General features: G+C 43.1%; 1 protein-coding gene across 13 annotated transcripts in view; it reads left to right on the forward strand.

Annotated features, from left to right (window-relative positions):
• Positions 1-25,304, forward strand: part of PALM2AKAP2 (PALM2 and AKAP2 fusion) — a 488,279-nt gene that overhangs the window by 215,722 nt on the left and 247,253 nt on the right. For all 13 annotated transcript variants that reach the window (XM_045043558.1, XM_045043567.1, XM_045043561.1 and 10 more), the window contains 2 exons: positions 8,847-8,927; positions 22,333-22,463. In XM_045043558.1, the coding sequence (XP_044899493.1) occupies positions 8,847-8,927; positions 22,333-22,463 (212 nt within the window). The remainder of the gene's footprint in view (positions 1-8,846; positions 8,928-22,332; positions 22,464-25,304) is intronic.

Consider the following 25,304-nt stretch of genomic DNA (forward strand, 5'->3'; position numbering starts at 1 on the left):
AACTGGAGGGGTCCTTAGGATAGTGCCTGGTACATAGCAAGTAGTCCACAAACGTAGTTACCATTATTATTCTTGCTGCTGTTGTCATTATTGTTTTTATCGCCACCAACATCGTTATTCTTAGAGATGAATGTTGGTTCCATGAGTAGATTGCAAGTGCCTAGGCAAAAGCCCAAGCCAAAAACTTCATACCACGTACAAAGGAAGCACCTTTATCTATGGAGCTCCTGCATCAAGAGATGGGCTTCGTTCCATTTTTTTTTATTGTACTTTACAAACACCTTAAGACAGTTATGTTTCCTTGATTCATTCTGGGTTTGAATTCCGTTTGACACTTTGTAGGCGTGTGACCTCCTCTCTTTATCTCCCTGTACCTCTGTTTTCTCCTCTGTACAATGCAGATGATGATGGTACCTAATGCAGTGGGTGGATATGAAGGTTAAAAGTGTTAACATGTATCAATCAGAACAGTGCCAGGCACATAGTAAGCACTGCTTAAATGCTTGGTAGTAAGACTTTATAGATGAGGAAGATCACGTGACCATCCGGAAGTGAAGCCATCGTTCTCCTTAGAGATTAGGGAAGCTTACAACAAAGCTGGTCCAACTTGCTCATTTCACATGTGGGAAATTGGAAGCCTAGGAACAATAGACTCCTCTAAGTCACCCAGGGTTAGGGGTCGAACCTGTACCTGAAGCTGAGTGTCTCGACTCCTAGTTCAGTGCTCACATGGCTTCACAGTGGAAATAACATCGTACTTTGAGAGTGAGGATATGGAAATTACATTCTGTGGATGAATTTAATTATGTTTTTTCTGGCATTTGGGACTTTCTCAGAGTTCTCTACCATTACATCTGTATAGAAAGTGCTCAATTCTTTTCTTCACAGTGGACTTATTATATGAGCTTTCTCATTAGAGCTGTGTCAGACCACCCTTCTTTTTGGTTTCCAGAAAGGACACTAAAGGGAGGCACACCTAGCAAAGAATTTGATGTTATTACCATTAAAGCAAAAATATAGCTATATGGTTAAATAATTATTTAAAGAGTAACACTGGGGGCAGACCTTAAAAATAGACTTAAGATAAAATCCATATGGGCTCTAAACTATCTACAAAAGACTTTAAACTAAAACTTCCCTGTGTTGTACATTGGTCTTGGCAGTAATAAGCTAGCTGTGTTAACTGTTCAGTGTAATTAATACCAATTTTGCATCTAAACTCTATTTAATGTTTCTTAAGAGTTGAGGTGTTAAAGTATCCTTTCAAAAACCCATAGTGAAGTTTGAACTAATCAATGCTTCTTTCCTACTTAAAATTCTTTCTCTTTATAACTTCTGTAAAAAGCAGAAGGAAACAGGCAATTCCCTGTGTTACCAATAGATGGCAAGTTCAAGGCCAAATAATCAGTGGAATAAAAGATAATTACATAAATGGAAATGCTGGTCCAAACTAAGCAATGGGAATGAAATGGAGTTGTAGAATTCTCTGTTTGACGTGTTGATGTTGTGGGATGAATGGGTGCACGACTGAGCAAAATGGTGTGATTATAGGAAATGCAGTTTACTTGTCCTTTTGACCAAGACTTTGAGCTGACTCTGGATTCTGCTCCTTAGTTTTGTGGGATCAGAACATCGCAAAGCAACTTGGCTTTCACTCGTCTACCTAAATCCGAGTGCCATGTTACTCATTTTACAGCTGATGGACATTGCAGGGAGCTTAATAAATATTAGCCCTCCATTCACCTAACTACTTGGGAAGCCTGAATATATAATCAGAATCATGATTAGTGACCTTCAAGTCAGAGCCAGAAGAGACAGTTTTGATATCTGGTGGCATTGGGATCAGATACCTGATCTCTAGTAGGGATGTGTCCACTAAGCAAACTCAGCATTCAAGTTAGCTGGACAGGCAGTTGGATAAAGCTGAGCAGGTACCTCCTTGATCGTTTTATATGTAATCACTGGGGTTCTCAGTTTTCAGACCGACCTGCTTCTCCTTCCTCAGATATATAAATAGCATTGGTTCTGCAGCAGCATTAAACAGGTAATTATAATTCAGCCACGACTGAGATGACAGTCTGATTCCTTAATAGAAAAAGCTCATAGGGCCCCCATTTGCAAGTTGATTTTCCATAATTTAATTCTCACAATTACTTTACTACTCAGTGTAACCCATATAAAAACTGGCACCCTGGTGATTCTGTTTCAGCAGGAAAGCACATTCAAAGAAGCACAGTCTGGAAGGAAAAGTCCAGTATCCTTACCAGAATCTTTGGGAGTGCATCCAAAAGGATCATTTTATAAGCCACAATAAAATATATAAGGATTCTCTCTTCCTGATCTTCTGATCTTAACATCTCAGCCCCCTTTCTTTTTAAATGGATGAACTTCAAGCTCTTTGAGTTCCTTTTTCTTCACTCCTTCTCTCCTTTTCTCAATCTTGTGATTTTCCCCCCATCAGCCACATCCCCTGTTCCCTTTCCAAGTGCAAGCTACTTAAAACAGTCTCGGTCTGCAGTTCAGCACTCTGCCCTCTCTCTGATTCTGCACTGTAAAGCCTATGAACCAGCTGGGCCAAAGTCACTGAAAAGCCTATGTGGGCTCAGAGGAGGAGCGCACAGTTCCCTTTAGCTCATGATGGTAGACGTCAAAGCAACATTCTCTACCTAGCAATAGCTGGAGGAAAGATTGCCACGTTTAAATTTTGATATATTTTCTTTTTTTCCCCTTTCCAGAATCTTTTTCTAAATTCTGGCATATCTTGAAGGCAATAGTGCTCTGTGTAAGTAGGTCTTCTGGTTCCGTCCTGCACATGCTCCCTGGGGCTCTAAGTATCAGCCCAAGTCAAAGTGGGCCTCAGCAAAGGAAAGAAAACTCTGTATCTGTTTCTTACTGCCTTTCCTCCCCAGCCTCTTCCCCCCTCTCACTGTTTCTCACAGACTCCTCCGGGACTCCTTCCCCACCCATCAGCTTTCATCTCCCAATGCCTGGCTTGCAGCACAGGCAGAGGAGAGAAGAGGGAGTCTGCCTCTAGGTGCACAAGGGTGGACATAGGCTTCCTGATGACATCTCATGCTTTTTAGCCACACCTTTGAACAGAATGTGCTCCATTCCATGGGTGCTCCTTACTGTACTAAGAGTCTGCAGTTTCATAATGTTGCAATGCTTCCAGAAAATACTTGCCAAGAAAATATATAATTTACAGAAAGACAATGAAAGGGATTTGCAAGGCCTCCCAGATAGTAGAGGGATCTGGAAACCTTCCTAATGGTTTGAGATCACTTCATTCCGGATGTCTCTTGAGGCACATTCCCCCTGAATGGTTTGCTACTGGCAGCTCATTATGCTTTCCCTGGAATTTCCCCTTACCCTAGCTTTTCTCCCCAGAATGGGCTTTCCATGGTTCTTGCCCAGAGTTAGCTTTTTCAACTCCTTTTTTATATGCATGGCAATAATGGTCTATTCCATATGGGCTAATGTCTCCAACAGAAAGACACTCCTGGTTCTGTTGATTGATTGCTAATGTGTTTTCAGTGGACATTGCAGGGAGCTTAATAAGTATTAGCTCTGCCATTACTGCCATTGAAGTCATGAGTGCAAATTCATAATGCATTTGAGTGAGGGATTTGTACAAACCGAACATGATCAGAGGGGAGCAAGTATCTCATTCCATGCCTTCATCATGTGGTGCTCTAGGCTTTGGAGATGCCTCAGCCAAGATTTTTGTCCTCAAAGAGCACATAGTTTGGTAAAGAGGAAAGATGTGTAGAAGGTTAAATGTTTAAGTGCTAAAGCACTCAAGGACCCACGGCAAATAAAGGGAGCAGAGAAGGAGGGAGTGATGAATTTTACTTGGAGGGAGCAGAAAAGGCTTCTGTATTTGTCACAACTCTCTGAGTCGCGAGTGACAGAAGCACAACTCAAACTAGCTTAAGCAAAATGGAGAAAATTAGTACACATAATTTAGCAAGCCCAGAGGTGGTTCTCGCTTTGTGCAAACTAGACCTGGGACCCAAAGAGTGTCATTAGGATCCTTCTTTCTCTGTCTTTCAACTCTGCTTCTCTCTGCATGTTTGACCTTTCTCCAGCATGGATGCATTTCTTCCATGTGGCTTGGGAAAATTGCCACTCAGATGTACATCATCCAGCTTGACCTTAGTGGAAAAAGAGCTTTTATCTCCCAGTATTCATGTGTCTCTCCCTAAAAGTATTTCTTATTGGTCTTACTTGGGTCATTTAGCAGCCCTTGGACCACTCGCTGTTGCAATGAGATAAGGTAGTATGATTAGCCATACCCACCAGCTCCGTTTACAGTGAGGGTGGGTGGCTTCTCCAAAGGAAAGACTAGGCAGATGGTCACTCTATCTTCATTGATATTTAAGCTGTACTGTCAAAGAGAAATATGTATATAGATAGATAGATAGATAGATAGATAGATAGATAGATATAGGTATAGATATAGATACAGATAGCCAAATGAAGCAGTGAGGGAAAACTTACTATTTTCACTGCAGGCAATGGGAGGCATTCTGGGATTTTTAAGCAAGGGATGGAGATAGACTTCGATTTTAGAGTATCACTCTGGAAGCAATGCAGAGGGGGACTTGCTCAGAGCCACAACTCAGAGTCAAGGAGGCTAGTGAGGACACCCCTGCAGCAATCCAGATGGAAATTGGGTGTAACAGTTAAGTGCTATAGAGTGCTAAATATACTAATGTAGAATATTCTACATGTGCAGGTGGGGAGATAAAGGAAGTAATAAGGTAGTAATAAAGGTTGTAGTAGGGAAGCAAAAAGATACGGAAAATGGTAAGCAGAATCAACAGGACTTGGTCTCTCAAGAAAGTGAAGTGTCTAGGATAGCTGCAGTTTCTGCCTTGAGTAACGTCATTTGCTGAGATGGAGAATACAGAAAGAACAGATGTGAGCCTAGGGGAGGAGGGATGGCCGAGATGATGCCAGTAAGCGCTAAGTTTGAGGGATTGGATATGAACAATTGGCAGTTGGATATGGGAATTTGGAGCTCTGAAGAGAGATCTAGGCTGAAATGGGTAAGTTATCAACGCACAGGTTGTATCGTTGATGAGACTAAAGGGAATCATGTAGTCTAAATGTCTGGAGTGAGAAGAGGGCCCAAGAGTTAGTGGTTTTGCCTTGATAAAGGAAGAAGTCTAGAAAGCAGCAGGCTAGCAGGCAAGGAGCACAGCTCGGACCTCAGCAGTCCAAGCAGGCAGCGAGTGCCTAGGACCCAATGGTGCCCTACCCGAACTTGCCAGACTTTGGCTCATAACTAATTCTATACAGAGGCTGGCTGCACATCTTACCTCTTTTGTTGGGTTAAGAGTGACTTTAGGACCTAACCCCATCACCGTGGAGGGGGATTCGACTAATCAAAGAATCCTGTTACAGCCGTGGATGTACAAAGTGTCCTTGTGATGAGGCCAAGCCCGAGTCTTCAGCAGACAGAATGCAGATATGAACATGCTGATGCTGGTGCCTGGTTGCATATATTAACAACTGTTTGCTTTTGAGCTTCAACCCAGTAAAGGGTTTCCTCAAGGAATATATGAATATGGCACAAATGGGAAAGTGTTGCTTTCCCACTGTTGCCAGTTGCCACACCAGCTTGCTTTGGTCCGCATGGCTGAAAGCTAAGACACCGCCTTGCCTGCCCCCCAAGATCCTGTTAGTTCTGAGTCTCATCAGTTTTGGTTCCTGTATTTGTCCTTTTCTTTTCATTCAGATTGGAGCAGCTTTAAGCTAGGGTGGCTTAAGTTTACCCATCCCCACCCATACACCCCACTGCAGGGTGAATGTACCATCCTCCTGAGACATTTGGTGATTTTTTTTCATCCAGAGGTTAGCAAACTATGACTGGCAGATTCAATCTGGCCTCCCACCTCTGTTTGTAAATGAAGGTTTATTAGAACACAGCCACGCTCATTTATTTATATATTGGCTTATGTCATTTTTGCACTGCAATGGCAGCTTTGAGTAGTTGCAACAGAGATTGTATGTTCCGCAAAACCTAAAATATTTGCTGTCTGGACCTTTATAGAAAAAGTATCCCGACCCCTGTTAATCCATCCTATACACTGGTACCAGATTAGTGTTCCTAAAATGCCTTTCACCATGTCACTTTCTTGCTTAGAACCCTACAATATTATATTGTCTGTGGAATGAAATCCAAACTTCTTGGCCTGACATTCAAGGCCCTCAATGGTCTAGTCCTAGCCAATCTCTTGAATCATTAATCTCTATTCCAAAGAGCAAGCTCTACCCTTCAATTAGATTTCCCTCTTCATTGTCCCTGGAATATGTAGTATATTTCTACCCTTATTCACACAATTCTGTTTGCCTGGAATGTGCTGCCCATTTGTATCTACCTAATACCCCTCCCCCCCCCCCCCCCCCGCCATTCTAAATGAACTAACTGAAAACCTGCATCTTTCATGATCATATCTGTTCACAGGGACCACCGATGAGTCCACTGCTTGAACATGTAGAGGTTCACTGCCTGTACCCTCTGGTGATATTTTCTCTATTCAAGGCATAGTTCACTAATCCAATGGTGGGGAACTCTGGAGTGAGGATTTTCTATGTGAACAAAGGCACAGAGGTGGGAAAGCCTAGGTTTGCAAATGACCAGATGTGTAATTAGAACCCTGACTTAGTCCAGTCAAGTTTCTATAACAACATACCATAGACTGGGTGCCTTATACACATTAGGAATTTGTTTCTCATAGCTCTGGAGGCTGGGAAGTCCAAGATCAAGGCACTGGAAAATTCAGTGTCTGGTGGGGGCCTGCTTCCTGGTTCATAGACCATTATCTTTTCCCTGTGTCCTCACATGGTCCAAGGGGCAAAAGAGCTCTCGGGTTTTTCATGTAAGGGCACTAATCCCATTCGTGAGGGCTCCACTCTCATGACCTAGTTGCCTCCGAAAGGTCCCTACCTCCTAACACCATTACTTTGAAGATTAGGTTCCAACATATGAATTTTGGGGGAGGGCGCAAATGTCCAGTCTCTAATGAATACATAGCACTCAGTTCCCATTTATGGAAGTATTGTGTCATCAGCGTCTTGTGTCCATGATGCACTATCTCTTGGTGCTGGACTTAAATTTGGGCAACTATGTATCTTGATCGCCAGTGGGAATGAATGATAAAGGGCAGTAAACCTGCCCCGGAGGAATCCTAGGATATAGAGATAGTGACTGGTTCGGAAAGTCCTTGTTTTATCACGTGGTACCTCTGAGATACTGGATAAGTGTGCTCTTCTCATTAGGCCTCACTTTCCCCATCTACGGTCACATATTATACATACTTACACACACTCTGGAATGAAGCAGCATCAATAACACAGCACTGATCAGAGTTCTTGGTAAATGGTGAGTTCCTAAAATATCCTCGGGCCTCACTTTGGCAGGAGGGTTATGTCCCTGACTTGGATATCATGTCTCCCAGTGGCTTGAGATGATAAACTAACGTTTCTTAAAAGTCTGTGCATTGCACAGAAGAATTTGGTTATAACGCTAATTATTGCTATGTTGACTTGAATAGCTGTGGTGCAGGCACATCCCCAGAAACATAGCAACTACGGAAAATAAAGGCTTCCGTTAACACAGAGCCCAGCAGCCAGCCTTCCACATTATTGTCCTCTCCAGGAATTGGCTGTCGTATTGTAGAATGCCACTATGTCTGTCTAGCACGTTTCCCCCTGCATATGAGAGTAAAGGGAAATAAGCCAGTGCAGTAAATGTCTCAGCAAACCTTCCCAGTGTGCACTTTGGAAACAAAATGTGGAACAAGTAAGCTATCATTAAAGGCAGGCCTTTTTATTCTTAAATTAGTCACATTTATATGATGTTTATTGTCTGCATTTGAGAAGTAGGGAGAAGAAAAGTATTATGTGTGCATTCCAGTGGGAAGGTTATGCTCCGAATACAGGAGAATTACATCCCTTTAAAACCAGCGTCTAGGCATTACCTACATGTATACATGTGGCAACAATTATAATAATAAATAGCATTTATTGAGCATTTACTATGTGCCAGGCTATTGTTCCAAGTCCTTTACATGTATCGTCTCATTTCATCCCTGCTGCAAGCGTAAGGTTTAGGACAAATTATGATCTCCTCTGTATGTGAGAGAAGGCTCGGATCCAGGGAAGTAAAAGAACTTGCCAGAGGTCACACAGGTAGCAGATGGCAGAGCTGGGAGTCCGATCCAGGCAGACCAACTTCAGATTTCATATTTAGCGTAACCTCAGTGAGCCCCACCCACATGCAATGCTCCCCCCAAGACTAGTTTAAGCAAAGACCGCCCATCAATTTGCATTGTTTGTGATGTCCAATGGGATGATTTGTCCTAGGAAATTGGAAATTATGTTGGATTATTTGTGTATATGATTTCCATAGAAGGAAGCTAACCCTACAGTTCCCCACTGTTACATGCTATCATATTTGTAGTTTATAACATCCTCTGTCTTTTCGGTTGAGACATTTTTATTCTTTGTCTCCAAATTAACACTGCATAGAACATGACTCTGTGAGTGTGTGTGTATGTGTGAGTGTGTAGAAACCGCCTTTTCTTCTGGATTAAATTGCTGCAGCCTGGCTGACTGAGGAGACTCTCCCACTCGCCGAGCCCACAGCAGACATGTTAGGAGAAAGCTGCTGGAGGCGGAGGGGCAGGTGACACCGTGCGTGTGCCCAGCATCTCTGGAAGTGTCTATACAGATGTGTGCTGCTGCTGCTGCTGCTGCTGCTGCTGCTTCCGGCCTTAAAATTCCTGGAGCCAACACCCACCTACTCTTACAGCCTCTCTCTCTCTTTTATTTTCAAGGAAAAAAGAAAGAGGCAGACTGAAATAGAAGGCAAGCGACAAGAGCTTGACGAGCAGATACTTCTGCTGCAGCATTCCAAGGTAAGAGGCTGATCCCACGAACCTGTTCCATTATTAGACATGCAGATCACACTCCAGAGAGCCGGGCAGAGGCTGCCCTGGCGTGAAGGCTTTGCCGCTGACTGCACGAGCTTTTTTTCATTCAGTCAGGAAACCATCTCTTGGCTTTTCTTGTGAATTTCTCAAACCCAGGGCATTGTTACAGCATTCCAGTGTCTGTGAGCCTGATGAGATTATAGTGTGCATGTGGACGGGTTTGGGGGCTGGTGTGTGCATGTGAAATGCGCTGGTTATATATAGAAATTGGATGAGAATTTCCACATGGTGGGTGAGGCAGTGTTCCGGGGCTGCGTCTCAGTGCATTAGGTCGTGTGTGTGTGTGTGTGTGTGTGTGTGTGTGTGTGTGTGTGTGTGTTCAGAGGTTCCCGAGGATATGTTGAACATCATGTTCTTGGACACATTAAACATACTAATATTTTCTTTCTTGATACGGAGAGAAGGGAGAGGAAAGCGCTGCGATCTGATAAAAGAGCAACACTGTGTGTTTCGGATGATTCATTCATTTTATTTCTACTTTAACAATTTTGGAAGTGTTCTCTTAGAATGGGCAGTGGGTCAAAAGATGGCATTGCAATGATTTGACTTGGTTGGGTCTCCATTGCACCGGGGAAGAGAGAGGCGGGGGTTATTTATTTATTTTTCTTTAAAACGTAATGCACTTAAGCATCATAATTGAGTACAGCGTACGAGAAAGCTCTGTCACTGACACAAGAACTCCACGGGCGGTGGAATGCTGCTTTCTGCAGGCTTGCAGAATACTGTGAACACATTCCAGGGGCCAGCTGGAAGTTTCTGCATGCCTTCTCCTGCTCTGGGCTTTTTTTAGGGAAGCCTTCTCCTGCTCACTCGAGTTGCCGTGACATTCATGTGCAGATATGCATTGCTCAGGGGGCTGGTTGGGAAGGTTGGGGCTGACTCTTCAGGGTGATGCCAGGCATAGCTAATTTTGATTCTTTTAAACACGATGGGTCCTTGTGGTTGTATTTTCCATTCTTCTCTAGATTAGGGTTGTGCTAAATGAATCCTCGAGATGAGAATTATCAGCAAGCTGATTTCAAATAGCAGCATGACCTAAATCTGCTTAGCATATTTATCAGTTTACTATCAACTTTAACCAGAGAGATGTGTTTAAAAGGAAGAAAAGCAGTGTGATGCTGAGAATATTGCCCACTTCTCTTTACTCATTGTGTAAATCTGTTTATGGACCTTTCTTTGTAGAAGCTTACAATATATCCCACACGCTGTTCCTCTTTCCTTACACCATCCCTGAGGAAGCATTGAGGGCTGAAGTTAGTATTTTCTTCTTACAGAGAGGTGGACTTAAAAGCACTTAATAGAACCGAGTGGATTTTTCAAGGTCAGTCTGGACAGAGCTGGGACTCTGGCTCACAGTGCAGTCGACTCACTCTTTACAAGAGACCAAAATGTACCAGAAGCTCAGTGAATTCTTGGTTAAAGGTAGATTTTTCATGTCTTTGACCAGACAGCCCCTCTCCTCTTTAAGCTCAGTGTGGTTCTTTGCTTTTGCATTCCTTGAATCAAAAGTCAGGCAATAAATATATCAAATCAGGTGTTTTGGTTTTTTTTTTTTAATCCCACTTCTTATCAGATACTTCTTATAAGATGTCAAGGACTCATTCATTGCTGATTTCCGCACAGTATCCATCCATCCATCCATCCATCCATCCATCCATCCATCTTTTCATCCTTCCATCCTTCCATCTATCCAACAACAGAAATAAGAGTAAAAAGGACTTAGTATTGCATGTGGAATCAGTGAGATTCCTTCAGAGACTTGGAAACAAGGGGATCAGATATTTCTTTACAGTCATGTTGGTAAAGTTCTCACATAGCTGATGAAATTGGCTATCTAAGGGAACACCCAGCACTTTTACCTAGGTGATCTTCCTGTAACCTGGGGAGAAATGACTGAAAGTGATGGCAATTTAGTAAGTGGAGACCAATGCATTGTCATTTTCTCCCTGGGGAAAGGCCATGTAAACAGTGGGGGTGGATAACTAGCCTTGAACAATGGAAGAAAAAAAAAGACTCATGGGTCCCAAAGGTGGTTTAAGAAAGACTCCAGCTCTGGCAGGTACCAAGTATCTCTGCTCTGATGAGGTGGGGTCTGCAGTAAGGCCAGAAGAATCATCAAGCCTCACCTTGGCTCAGGTGAAACCTCCCTCATGACTCTGCCTCTCTTTGCTCTGAGCCCATCATCCCAAAATAACTGAGTTATTTTGGTGGTGCCTGACTGAGAGATATGATCACTGCAGGCACCAGAAAGGAATATGTTCTACTTTAAATCATTTAGCTGTTGACGGAACCTGATAGTGTGAGTCATCTTCCCTGTGATCATTCAGTTTTGAGCTTGGCAGCCTCACCCCTTGATGGTAGTAGGTTCATTGGGGTTATAGTTCCTCTGTGAGCCTCTTGGTAGAGACTCGGCCAGCTTTCTCCTGGCGGCACGGCAGCCTTGTCATACCTTTGTCTATCCTTGATAATAGTCATGATTTTTCTGAGTCCCTAGTACTTCAGACTAGTACTGGTACTTTACATACATCCCCTCAATAATGGCCACAAAGTGTTAGTTTCCCTGTCTTACAGGGGAGGAAACAAACTTGGGAGGTCAAGTAATTTGCCCAAGAACATAGAGACTATAAGTGAGGGAACCCCAGTTGAACCCTAGGGTATGACTTTCTCCAAAACCAAGCCTTCTCTAGGACACTGTTTCCTTCAAGTGAAATGTTCCATTTTGAATAATTTGTCTAGAGAGATGCCAATTATCGTCTCTTTATTACAAATATATTTTCATGGACTCCAGAAAATTGAAAGCATATGGAGACATTATTGGTTATTAGTAGTTCCTTGAAGTACAAAATATTAAGAAATGTGTCAATAATTAATTATTTCACTAATTTATAAAATCTAAGATCCTCCCTAAGGAAAATAATATATGTGCTTGGTACAAAGTTAAATGGAAAAGCATTAGAATCAGATTTCATATTTATGAAGACATAATTCTCATTATCAAATAGTCTATGGATACTTACTCTCATGCAATGAGGTATGAATTATTTAGATAGATTTATCGGTCTTTTGTCAAGGCAAATAAATAGAATGCAAGACAATAGTTTTGATGCTTATTTGGCTAATATTCTTGGTAATTGCAATATTTAGGGCTATGCAGTGAGTAATGCCACAAAATGGCATATTGTTACTTTATATATGGACAATAAATAAATTCTACAATGCAATGAAAGACCAAAGTGTGGAATGTTGAAATATCCACTACACCCGAGTGATTAAAAACCTCCAGATCCTTTGAAGTCCTCACCAAAGGAAACTCAGATTTCTTTTTAGAGGATCTTAGCTATATTTGGTATCTAATATTTGTGATGTAAGAATTTCCAAGAAGTGCTCACATATGGTACCAGTAAGCAATTTTAGTAGCTGAATTATTTTTGCTGATTATAAGAGAAAAGGAATGGACGATCATTGCAAAGCCAAAATTTTAAAGCACAGGAAAATATAAAGAAAAAAACATAACAACTATGTGCTTGTCAACCAGATGTAACTCACACAGAGGTATATCCTTCTATGCTTTTTCTCCGATATATTTTGGTAGAGTAAGGTATGTGACCCTTGATAACAGGCCTCATGAGCATGTGAGTAAAATAAAATGGTATTAACATTCAGGTCCAAAATACATTAACCTTGACCTCTTTTTTGATTTTGGTAGATGGGCTGTTTTAAATTCTCATAAAAACTTTGTCATTTTTATGAAATCACATCTTAAATTCTTTTGCTTTGTCATATCTGACTTTTATATTGTCCTTGCAAAGAACATCTCCATCTCAAACACTTACCTGTGATGTTTCTTATCCTTCCAATAGTTTTCACCCATCTAGAATTTTTTTTTCCATAGGAAATAAGATAGGAATAACTTTACTTTTTACTGATGGTGAGCCTCAACATGATTTATTGATTAATTCATCCTTGTTCTCACTGACTTAAATGTCTTCTTTATCATAGACATATTTCTCTCTTATGTTCAAGTCTACCCTTTGCGGATTCTTTTAATTCCATGAATCTGCCACCCCTGTGCCAATACCATCCTCATTGAACCCCCCTAGCTTTTTAATATATAATATGTATTAATAATATGTCATAAGGCAGAGCCATCATTATTCTTCCTTTGAAGAATTGTCTTGGCTTTTTATTCCATGGAAACAATTATTTATTTTTATTGTTTTTATTGCGTGACTTGCGATAATGTGAGTTTAAAAAATAAATCAACTATTATATTATACCAGACAGACTAAATTTAATATTCCCTTTGTCTCTTGGTCGAATTACCAGAGATTTGTCTATTTTATTGGTTAGTCCAAGGCCCCAGCAAGAGTAGGCACACAGTACATATTGCCACATGAATCCCTTTGGAACTGTCACATTTATAAAGGTTTGTATGACAGAGTCAGCACTGTCAGAATCAAATTGCTAATATCATATCTTCAATATATAAGCTGCCTTTGAATTATTTATTTATGAGCAGGGAACCCTGACTAGAGGTTTTTTTTTCTAATCCAAGCTATGAATATTGTCATTATATTTTAAAAACTACAGCCTTTTCTTTCAAGAAGATTGAATGAAAAAAAATCAAAGACTAAATTGTGACCCTGCGAGATATTTATTGTAAACCCACCAAGGTCATTTGCTGCATAGCCTGAAGGTGCCAGGAGACTTGCTGAAAGATGTCATAGTGTCTCTCGCTATTGTGAACCTTTAGCACTAATTTTAGACTTTTCTTGGTTATTAGTGTGTATGACAGGCCAGCTTAAATTTTAAAATCTTGACTAGGCAGGCAGGGCACACAGTGTAAACGAACTCTACATCGCATCCTTTTTCCCAGCATGTCCCCATCTCCACTGGCCCTACGAACAGATTGAGTACAAGTTAGAACTGGGTTTCCTCTAGGAAGTCTTGGGTTGGCTTCTGTGTGGACTGAATCATGTAACAGAAGCTCAATACCAAGCCAAGATCTTCCCAGGAGTCAATGGGGAAGAAGGGAAGTGTCCCAGGGAAGGAGAAGGAGAACAGAGAGGGGACACAGATGATCAAAAACACAACACAGCTGTCACTCCACGTTGTGTTTAAGCCATTTTCTATTAGGTGGGATTTCACCAGATCCCCAACAGCATCTGCCAACACAGCCAGTGTCAGTGTGACCCAGATGACAGGTGAATGTGAGATTTGGAATAAAAAGTAAACCCATAAAAGTGTAAAAAGAAATCACAGGTAAATATTTTCAAAGCCCTAGAATGAGGAAGCCTTATCTAATTATAATCCAGAATTATAAAGTAAAAATATGGGTAGAAGGAGACTCTAGATGCTGGAGAGGATGTGGAGAAACGGGAACCCTCTTGCACTGTTGGTGGGAATGCAAATTGGTGCAGCCGCTGTGGAAAGCAGTGTGGAGGTTCCTCAGAAAATTAAAAATAGACCTACCCTATGACCCAGCAATAGCACTGCTAGGAATATATCCAAGGGATACAGGAGTACTGATGCATAGGGCCACTTGTACCCCAATGTTCATAGCAGCACTCTCAACAATAGCCAAATTATGGAAAGAGCCTACATGTCCATCAACTGATGAATGGATAAAGAAATTGTGGTTTATATACACAATGGAGTACTACATGGCAATGAGAAAGAATGAGATATGGCCCTTTGCAGCAAGGTGGATGGAACTGGAGAGTGTGATGCTAAGTGAAATAAGCCATACAGAGAAAGACAGATACCATATGGTTTCACTCTTATGTGGACCCTGAGAAATTAACAGGAACCCATGGGGGAGGGGAAGAAAAAAAAAAAAAAACAGGTTAGAGTGGGAGAGAGCCAAAGCATAAGAGACTCTTAAAAACTGAGAACAAACTGAGGGTTGATGGGGGGTGGGAGGGAGGAGAGGGTGGGTGATGGGTATTGAGGAGGGCACCTTTTGGGATGAGCACTGGGTGTTGTATGGAAACCAATTTGTCAATAAATTTCATATAAAAAAATAAAAAAATAAAAAAAAATATGGGTAGATATGACTTCATAAAAATTACAGTTAGAGGACCACCTGGGTGGCTCAGTCGGTTAAGTGTCTGACTTCAGCTCAGGTCATGATCTCACGGTTTGTGGGTCGAGCCCTGTGTTGGGCTCCGTGCTGACAGCTCATTGCCTGGAGCATGCTTCAGATTCTATATCTCCCTCTCTCTCTGCCCTTCCTCTGTTCGTGCTTTGTCTCAATTTCTCTCTCTCTTTCTCTCTCTCAAAAATAAATAAACATTACAAAAATTAAAAATAAATAAATAAACATTTAAAAAAAATGGGGCGCCTGGGTGGCTTAGTCACTTAAGTCACTGACTTCAGCTCAGGTAATGATCTTGTGGTCCGTGGGTTCGAGCTCCATGTTCGGGCCCCAAGCAGCTCAGACCCTGGAGCCTGCTTCCGATTCTGGGTCTCCCTCTCTATGTTCCTCCCCTGCTCGTGCTCTCTCTCTCAAAAATAAAAAAAAAAAATTTTTTTAATAATTAAAAATAAATAAATAAATAAATAAATAAACACACAAACACTTAAAAAAATTACAGTTAGGAAAAAAATTGGAGACTGATTAGTCTCAGTTCATCTCCCACTGCCCATCTGGCCCCACCACCACCACCCAGTGATCACCCAGACATTCCTCAGTGCTTTCCTGTATCACCTTGAAAAATTGTGTCATCTCAGGTATCTTATCTGTAGATTTAAAAAGTTTGATTAATCATGTTGTATCCTTTAAATATTTCCAACTTCATTTGTCAATTGTACCTCAGTAAAGCTGGGGGAAAAGGTTTGATTAAATGGTCTCTAAGGTCTTCTTTAGCCTTAATAGTCTAAGATTTTATATTTGCTAAAATACAGTGCTTGTGCATGGTTTTTTAATAATTCATTCACTCAACAAGTATTTATCATCCTCAACTATAGCCTTGTGCATCAGCCACTGTGGATGAATAGAGGATACAGCACCTAATTGTGGGAAGTCAGGGGTGAGTGGGAGAGGAGCCCACTGTCAGAGACCCTGGAGAGGGATCGTCTGAGTAAGGGGGAGGTCAGCGGTGCCTGAAGGTTTTGTAAATCCTATGTGAGAAAAAGAGAGTCCTTGGGCATCTTAGACAGAGTGCACCATTTGGCTTCAAGTCTCAGAGCCGTGTCTTACTAAATGTGTGCCCAGGAGTTAGTTCCTTAATGTTAGCACCTACCTCATGGGGTTTTTGTGAGAGTTGAATGAATTTATAGGTGAAGTATTTAAAACAGCAAGAGTTCTATAAGGATTATCATCATCATCGTCACTCAGTACCATTGCTTCAAATATCACGTATGAAGCAATGACTCCCAAATTGATGTCTCCAGTCCCGATGGCCCCTGAACTCCAGGCTGTTGTATTCAGCTGTTTTCCTGACATGTCCACTTAGATGGGTGTTGCTTCCATTTTAAGCTTCTCAAGCATCATATGCCCTAAATGGAAGTTTTGGTTTTCTGCTCCTCTCGCGCTTGTTCTTCCTCTAATCTCTCCAAATCTCCGGATGATGATACCACCATCCACCCTTTTGCTCAAACCAAATATCTATGTCACCTTTAATCCCACCCTTTCCCTCAACCCCCATGTCCAATCTGTCAGCAAGTCATGTTGACTCTACCTCTGAGATACACCTCATGCCTTCCATAGCTTCTGCTCATCCTCTGTTTGAAGCTAACATGCTCTATTACCTGATGATATAATAGAATCCAATCACTTATACTTTGTAATCCTGTCCCTCTGAATCTGTTTTCTTCCTACAGTACTTAGGACAAATGCCAAATTCCTTAGCAAATCTGCAGTTCTCTACCTAATCTGGCCCCTTCCTTCCTTTCCATCTTCAACTTGTTCTACCTTCCCTTCCCCACCCCCTACTCACTATGGTCCAGCCACTTGGGCGATCTTTCTGGTCCACAAACATGCTAAACTCTGTCCCATATCTGGGCTGTTATATTTGTCAGTCTCTCCACCTGAAATGCCCTTCCTTGGATCTCAGATCTCAGCTCAAATGTTCAAGTACTCACAGAGACTTCTCCCACCTAAAGTATCTTCCATCGGTCCCTGTTTCTCACATTGTCCTGCCTACTTCCTGCAATGCTGGTATCACAGTCTGAAATGGTCTTGCACCCTTGTTTATTGGGACAAAGGCTCAGCGATGTTGGGGACCTGCCTGTCTTCCAGGCAATGTCTTCAGGAGCCGGCATAGTGCCTGGCATGTAGGGAATGGATGAGGACACCACTGCTCCTGAGATGGGGATGCAGAAGGAGAGACAGCCTGTGGGAGGATGAAGAGCTCCTCTTCGGATCAGTGTTTGGCTAGCCAGTGGCGAAGCTTACGCATTCTCCAGACATCTGGATAGTCACAGGTTCTCGTGAAGGATGACTCAAACCAAGGTCCTTGGACTAGCAGCGTCAATGACAGCATCATGTGGGAGCCTGTTAAAATTCAAATTCCCAGACCCTATCTTGAACTTTGAGAATCAACATCGCCGGGAGTGGGGTTCTGTGCAAGCTCTCCTGGTGAGCCCTACGCATACTGCAGTATGCGAGGCTCTGTTCTCCTTTTGTTTTCTGAAGCTGGACACACGTGTGGAGGAAGAGCCAGATGAACCTCAGCGTCTCCTCCATCCTTCCCTCCAAGGAGCCCCTGTCAAGACTCTGTTTGCCCACTGCCAGCTCTCTGCCTGCCCTTTACTTGTCTTGACTTTTCATCGTTGCATCCACTTGACAAATGTGAAGTTTTGACAGTTCTTACCACCTGTAAACTATGGTATCTGTTTTTGGTATATGCTCTTTGAACATAAGAAAGAAAAGTTTTTATTTTTAGTTTTCACTTCTGCTGTACTCTGTCACTTAATTCTGAAACACTCAGGCAGCCAGTAAAGGTCAGAACACTACAGGGAAACCAGTGCTTCCAATGGGCGTGTGTGATCAGAATGGACAAGTACATTGTGTCCCAAGGCTATAACATAGCCGACCCTCAGAGACAACAGGAGGGGATCTGGTGTAGGTTAAGGGAATCTTTGGTGGTAAATGTATTTGAATTGGTGGTTTCCCAGCATTACCACTTTGGGTCCAAGTGAAAAAAATCAACTCTGCTTTTTTGTTTGTTTGTTTCTGTAACATCAAAACACTTTTGTGAAACAGACTTCTCTGAGACCCACTGTCCTGTTGTTAGTGTCTCTCTTCTTGGCTCCAGCTGTTGGGGATGTTTTGGTGACCTCTCTGGCTTATCCAAAGAAGAGACAGATCTGAGGGCGTATGTGCTTTCGGTGTTCATGGTCACCAGGCTGCTCTTTCCAGAGGTGCTGACAGATGGCTAAGGCTAAATCAGCCAGAAATGAGAAGTTAGACACTTTCTTGGTGGCAGGAGGCACAGTGTGCAGAAGAGCAGAGAGAACATTCCCAGGAGCAGCCAGTGTCATGTTCCAAGAAGCCCTAGCTGTGTAACATCCCTGCTAGGGTAGAGAAAGCTGGGTCTGTCCATGGTTGCCTTTCCAGAAGGGTGCACACTCTAAGACCAAGGTTGCCAGTAGATCTGTCTCCCCAAATCCTAATAGGGATTTTACCCTCTATAAGTTGAACTAGGTGAGTGTCAAACATTTCAGCTGAGGGAGCCCAGTGAAAGTGTGATAGCCCCCTCCCAAGGAATTAGCGTGATAGAAAAATCAAGATTTTTCTACCTCGCCCCTTTACTCATTCATTCCCTGGAGCTAGGCTAGGGGCAGCAATGAGATGCAAAAGAGAATGAAGAATTGTCCCAGCCTTTGAGGAGCTGGGAGTCCATAGGAGGAAAGATATAAAAAGAAAGAATTTGAGAACAGTATGAAAGTGCACTAGAGTATGCTGTCTGCTAGAGGAGGCAGAGAAGAGAGCCATGGATCCTACCAGCGGTAGTGGAGGAAGGTTCCTCAGGTAGCATTTTACCTGCTCTTCCTCAGATGAGGGGAGGAGAGGCCAGGGGAACAGGATGAACAGCAATAATAAACATTTCTCTAGTACTAAGTGTGGGTTCAGCACTTTTAGCATATGAATGCGTTTAATCCCCATGACAAGCCTGAGATGGGCTCTGTCATCACATCCATCTTACAGGTGAGGAAACTGAGGTTTGATGAGGGTGAGGAGACTATCTAAGGTCACACAGCTAGTAAGTGGCAGACTGGCTCCAGAATTCAGGCTGTTAACCACTGTTCAGCCCAGCCTCTCACCATAAGTGAGCATGATATCTGGGGAATTTTGAGTAGAGAACAATGCTTTTGAGTTTTTTTTTTCCCTATAACCCACTTAGGAAGAGAAATCAGTTTAACCCACTCATCCCCAGTTTCCAGTGGAAGAAGCATCTCTGTGATAAAGCTTCAGAGAATGTAGTAGTTGCTAGGGCTGCTGTGACAAACACCACAGACTGGGTGGCTTAAGCCACAAAAATTATTTTCTCACAATTCTAGAAGCTGCAAATCCAACCAAGATCAACGTGTCAGTAGGGCTTGCTTCTTCACATGCTCTCTGCTTGGCTTGTAGATGGCTGTCTTCCTCAGGTGTCTTTACATGGTCTTCTTTCTGTGCATGTCCTCTTTTTATAAGGACGCCAGTCATATGGGATTAGAGCCCATCCCAATAACCTCATTTAACCTTAAAGACCCTATTTCCAAACACGGTTATGTTATGAGGTCGTAGGGGTTAGGACTTCAGCATAGGAATTGGTAGGGAAAGGGGGCCATAATTCAGCCCAGAAGAAAGAGCAACCAATGTCAACAAATGATACTGTGAGTTTTTTAATGTTTATTTATTTTGAGAGAGAGAGAGCGAGCTAGTGAGTGCACGAGTTGGGTGGGGGAAGAGAGGGGGAGAGAGAGAGGGAGAGGGAGAATCTTAAGGAGGCTCCATGCAGTGAGAGCAGAGCCCAACACAGGGCTCCATCTCATAAACTGTGAGATCATGACCTGAGCTGAAGTCAAGAGTCTGACACTTAATCGTCTGAGCCACCCAGCACCCTGGTACTGTGAACTTTTACACATGATTTTATATCATTAAACAATGCTCTATAAATTTTTAAAGTACTTTTTTTTTTTCAACGTTTATTTCTTTTTGGGACAGAGAGAGACAGAGCATGAACGGGGGAGGGGCAGAGAGAGAGGGAGACACAGAATCGGAAACAGGCTCCAGGCTCTGAGCCATCAACCCAGAGCCTGATGTGGGGCTCGAACTCACGGACTGTGAGATCGTGACCTGGCTGAAGTCGGACGCTTAACCGACTGCGCCACCCAGGCGCCCCTAAAGTACTTTTTTAACACTGTCCTTGGTGGTAGTTGTAAATAAATTTGCAGGCACCAGGTTACCAATGATGTTTAGCTGTTTAAGTCTGTTGGGATGAGGGTGGTTCCTGTCTACAATCACTTTAGCAAATAATCATGAATCACTTGCATATGAACAGACCCATGCCTTTAATGAATGGAAAGCAATAGGTCAAGTGATATAAATATGCTTCTTTATGCACTGTAAGAGTAATCAAACAGGCCTCCACCAACAAAGATTTATAAATAAAAAGCAAAAATCATTCAGTGAACACCATGGCTGCTTGGACACCGTACTGATGTGTTGCTAAAAAAAAGTCCCTTCCGAAGTATTGGAATTCTAAACATTGAAACTTGCTCCTATACATCCAGCAGGGTCTTCACAGCCCTGTGTGGCTGCTGGATTTCTCAATGGAATGGTGAACCAGAACCGTTAATGAATTCTAACTTACTATTACTAAATGTTGGCAATTTTTAGTAACTCATTTTATAGCTTTATAATAAGTGACTTTTATTGCTTAATCTCAAGAAAAATGAGAGCCTCCGGAATTGTCTGTCTTTTGCTAAGAGCTGTAGAAAGCAAACTGAAGTATGAATTCTGTGTCCACAATATTAGAAATATTCCACTCTTTCATTTCTGTAAATCCTATTTAATTGGCTCCAAGCTCTGCATAGCCTGGCTCTTAGCCATCAAAAGGGTTCCCTTTGTTTTACCTTGCTCAGCCTGCCTGACGAGGTCAAACCAGATTCTGATGGAAGTGATGCCTGAAGCCAGGGAACCCAGTGCTTATTCTAGGCATGATCTATGTTGAGTGGCTTCAAAGCCATTATAGGACCCGGGAAAAACTGGTCACATGCCCTGCTTCTGGCAGACTTGGGGGTGCACCCTTTCAGGCCTCCATTCCCAGGACTGCTGACCTGCCCAGGGGATGCTTGGCCATGATGCCCGGGGTTCAGCCTCTGCACACATCCAATAGCCACCATCTGCCTTCTCGGGACCATGTAATAGAAACCCAAATCAAAAATCTGCTCCCACGCCTTCCTTGCCTTGCTCTTCGTGTCAGGGAGTTTCCGCATGCCTTTCTTTCGAGCTGTTTCATTTCTCTTCTCAAAGCAGTAATCGCTCCCTCCCGAACTGTTGACCTGAGACTCAAAGCCTTTTTCTTTCACTCCACAATACATTAGTACACTGGTACAAGTGGGGGGGCATTATTTTAATACCATTTGGAGACCACTGCTGAGTATGTTTGGGAATCATTAAAAAGCTTATTTCTTTTTTAAGTGTTCATTCATTTGGGGGAGGGGGAGGGGAGAGGGATAGAGAGAAAGAGAGGGAGAGAGAGAGAATCCCAAGCAGGCTCCCAGCTGTCAGTGCAAGGTGGGATCATGACCTGAGCGGAAATCAGGAGTTAGACGCTCAACCGACAGAGCCACCCAAGAGCCCCCATTAAAGAGCTTCTAAGAAGAGCCATAACATAAATTAACCTTTTTAAAAAAATACCCTAAGATGGACTTGATATTGGGTGATCTTAAGAAATTATATAATGGAATTGTAGTTGCACAGAAAAATGTCCTTATGTTTTAGAGATTAATACTGAAATGCTTATGGGTGCAATGTCATGATGTTTGTTATTTCCTTTAAAATGCTTTGGTGATAAATATGGGAAAATACGGCCAACTGTCTCATTGTAAAGCTAGATGAGGTACAGTGGCATTCATTATTCAGTTTCCTCTGTTAGAAAAACATGTTTTCAAAAACTTTTTATAGTAGAAAATGTAGAAATAAATCCCTCTGGTGGCTCTCTAGGGGTTGGGCCCCAGGGGAGGGAAGTAGGGAGCCAAATTAGTGAGGAGGCAAAGGCAGCAATTCAGGTGAACACAGATGAGGGGCGGAGCTAAAACCGAGGCACCGCCCACACTGAGAAGGCTGTGGACTGAAAGGTATCATCTAGTTTGTTCTCTTCCCTCACTCCCACAGTCCAAAGTGCTTCGGGAAAAATGGCTGCTGCAGGGTATCCCCGCTGGAACTGCCGAAGAGGAGGAAGCCAGGAGGCGGCAGTCTGAAGAGGATGAATTCAGAGTCAAACAACTGGAAGATAACATTCAGAGGTAGGTGGTTCCCAGCCCAGGGCACCTCTCCACCCCCACTCCCTACACTGTGGTGTTACAGTGCAGTAACCACTACCCTCCTCTAGGGGGCCTTTCTCAGTGCCTGCCCCCTTTCCCAGAGCTTCGGAATTCTATTCCTAAACAGAATACATTTGTGTCCTTTAAACTTTTCCAGATAACCCTGAGTTATTACTCTGGGTGCTAATTATTGCATTGGGCTGTCATTCGGTACAGTGTTGTTTTCCTGGACCAGGGAGGGGTTGGAAGCAGGCTGCCCCTTCAATAACTGCTCCCTTTTTGAGTTCTTCCATCAGCTTTTGTCCTTTTCCTCCTATGAATCAGGCTGTTAGCTGTTATTGCTGCTGGAGCGGGTCTGTTTTCAAATTTGCTACACTTGATCAATCTGAAGTGGGGAAACTATAGCAGGGGGGTTTGGAATGGAAAGGACAGAGTATAGAAGAGCTGAATGAGGGCACCCCTGTGCTCTAAAAATTCACTTTGTGTTGCCTGCTTGCTCTGCTCAGAGGGTGAGTTGGGTTCCTTTATGGTTGTCAACCAGGTTCTGAACATTTCCATCTGGGAAATAAGTGACCCTCCTGTGGCCAGTGGTTGGACCAAGAACATAGGTTTGCACTTGAAAACTGTAGTCACACCAGGTCCCAGGACACCTAGCCAGAGATATGAGATGGGGGTGGAAGGTGGTGATCAGAGATGCCTTGGAACCGAATCTCCCCCTCCATCCCATCCCACCAAACCCTGCCTCAAATATCAACTTCAAGAGCTTCATTTGTTTCTCCTGAGGTGCAAGCTCTCTTAGAACACAAAGGGTAAGAGCTACCTGGCTACCGGCCTTTATACCGAGGAGTGAATGAGGTCTGTGAGAGTACCTGGGGACTCCAGTAATGTCGCCGGGGAAAACAGACCGGCCGTAAGCCCTGAAGGCCTAGGTCCGTACTTTCCTTGGACCCTAATGTCCCTCAAAGAGGTCTGAGAGCAGCTTAACTAAATTTGGCTTGTGGGGAAACTAGCTAAGAAGAAGCTGTATGTGATGTGCGTGTGTGCATATACATAGACACACATATGTGGGTGGGTGAATATGTGTATATATACAAACAGTTTTTTTAGAATACACAGAGTAAAGGCTAAACTATTACCAGCCATTTTAGTTAGATAGATCGATATATGTCGTTAGAAGAAGAAAATTTTAGTCCTGGAAATATGGCATCAAGTTTGTGAGGACAAGTACCTCCAGAATGTATGAAAGGTCTTCCTGTTGGAAGCCCGGAAGGTGGACAGGGGAGGGCCAGGATGGAGTCACTCAGAATCCCAAGCCTCGGGGGTTTCTCTCCTCAGAAGTGGCTCAGCTGGCTGTGTCTTACACAACATGAGGAAGCCAAGGATTATTGAAACTATTGACAATATAATAGGTTGGGGAGGAAAAGGCCACTCGGAGAAATGGTGGAGGAAGTCTCAAAGTGGAGAGTCTACAGTGCTGTCAGCCAGAGGGACAGTGGATACAATGCAGGAGCATCTCTTCGCCGTTGCTCTGGTTATAAGTTCCATCATTTTCCTGCCCCTTTCTTACTGGTTTTACGTCACCACAACAGATAGGTCTGGTGCAAAGCAGACACTCCACAGCTATTCGGTGAATGAAGGTTTGGGACTGGGTACCCCACATATTGGGCAGAGAAAGCCTGGGAGATTACTCTCCAGCCTAACTTGGTAAAATCCTAGGAGCCAAGTGGCTTGGACACAGTCTGTTCACTACCTCGGATGTGAAGGGAGACAGTATACACACCGATGGGCAGAAAATTTTGTTTAAAATCATTTTTTTCAGAAGCCGTGTATCTTTTCTCAGAGTCTGACAGGGTCACTTCATCTTGTAGGTGTTACAGATGGAAGGTGAAAAGGATTTGGAAAATAGGACAAAATTAGTTATATGACCTTTTCTATTTTTCTTAAATGGCATTAGAAAATGTGGCCCTCCCACCAAATTGGCAGTTTCTCTTTGGCTTGCATACGTATTAGATCACTGTTTTGGCCTCATAAGTGGTAACTCTTACCTGTGGGATGAGCCACCATGTGGAGGGAGAGTCTCAAATCGAGACTGAGTTTTGGCTAAATTGACCATCGGAGTGAAGTGTTAGAGTTAGGGGCTAGTATATTGTTTAGGTGGGCATCACCATATTCAGAAAAATAAGGAAAATCTCTTTTTTTATCTTTTGAGTCAATAGAATAAAGAGCTCACTCAACGTATGCAGGCCGTCTCTTGGAGCCCCTTGAGGAGATAGATACCCAATCCGGAAGGAAAGAAATCATAGAAGCCTAAAAGGATGGAGGTGGGGTGCTTAGGCCTTGATTTGGCAGGTTGTTTCCTTCTGCCACTTTCATGGCTCTGCTGGGCATTGCATTTGCTGGGGAGTGAGCTGCATTCCCCAGAGCTGCTTTTCTGTAGGAGCAGGCCAGCCGATGGGCATCATTTCCTCCTTAGGGCCCCCGGAGGAAGGAGGGTCTTCCTACCCTGGAAGTCAGTTTCTGCTTCCCCTCATATGCCTTGCAACTTCTCTACTGGAATGGTTAGCGTCTTTAAGTTCTCGTCTCAAGGGAAGAAGGGAGCTGTCCTGCCTCTTCCCTTAAAGGACCCTCAGCCCCCTAAGCCACTTTCCTTAGTCAGGCATGGCTTAGTTGTCTCTGACAGTCCTAGCCATTTGAACAGCCCTGAAGGCTCATTGGAAGCACAAGCATCCTGCAGCTCTTACAGTCTAAGCGGACGGGGTATCCTGGCTCTGCTTGTTTTGGCTGAGCTCAGCCAAGTGACTCCAAGACATAGGTTGGACGAGT

Source organism: Felis catus, chromosome D4 (genome assembly GCF_018350175.1).
Source record: "Felis catus isolate Fca126 chromosome D4, F.catus_Fca126_mat1.0, whole genome shotgun sequence".
Classification (NCBI taxonomy): Eukaryota; Metazoa; Chordata; class Mammalia; order Carnivora; family Felidae; genus Felis; species Felis catus.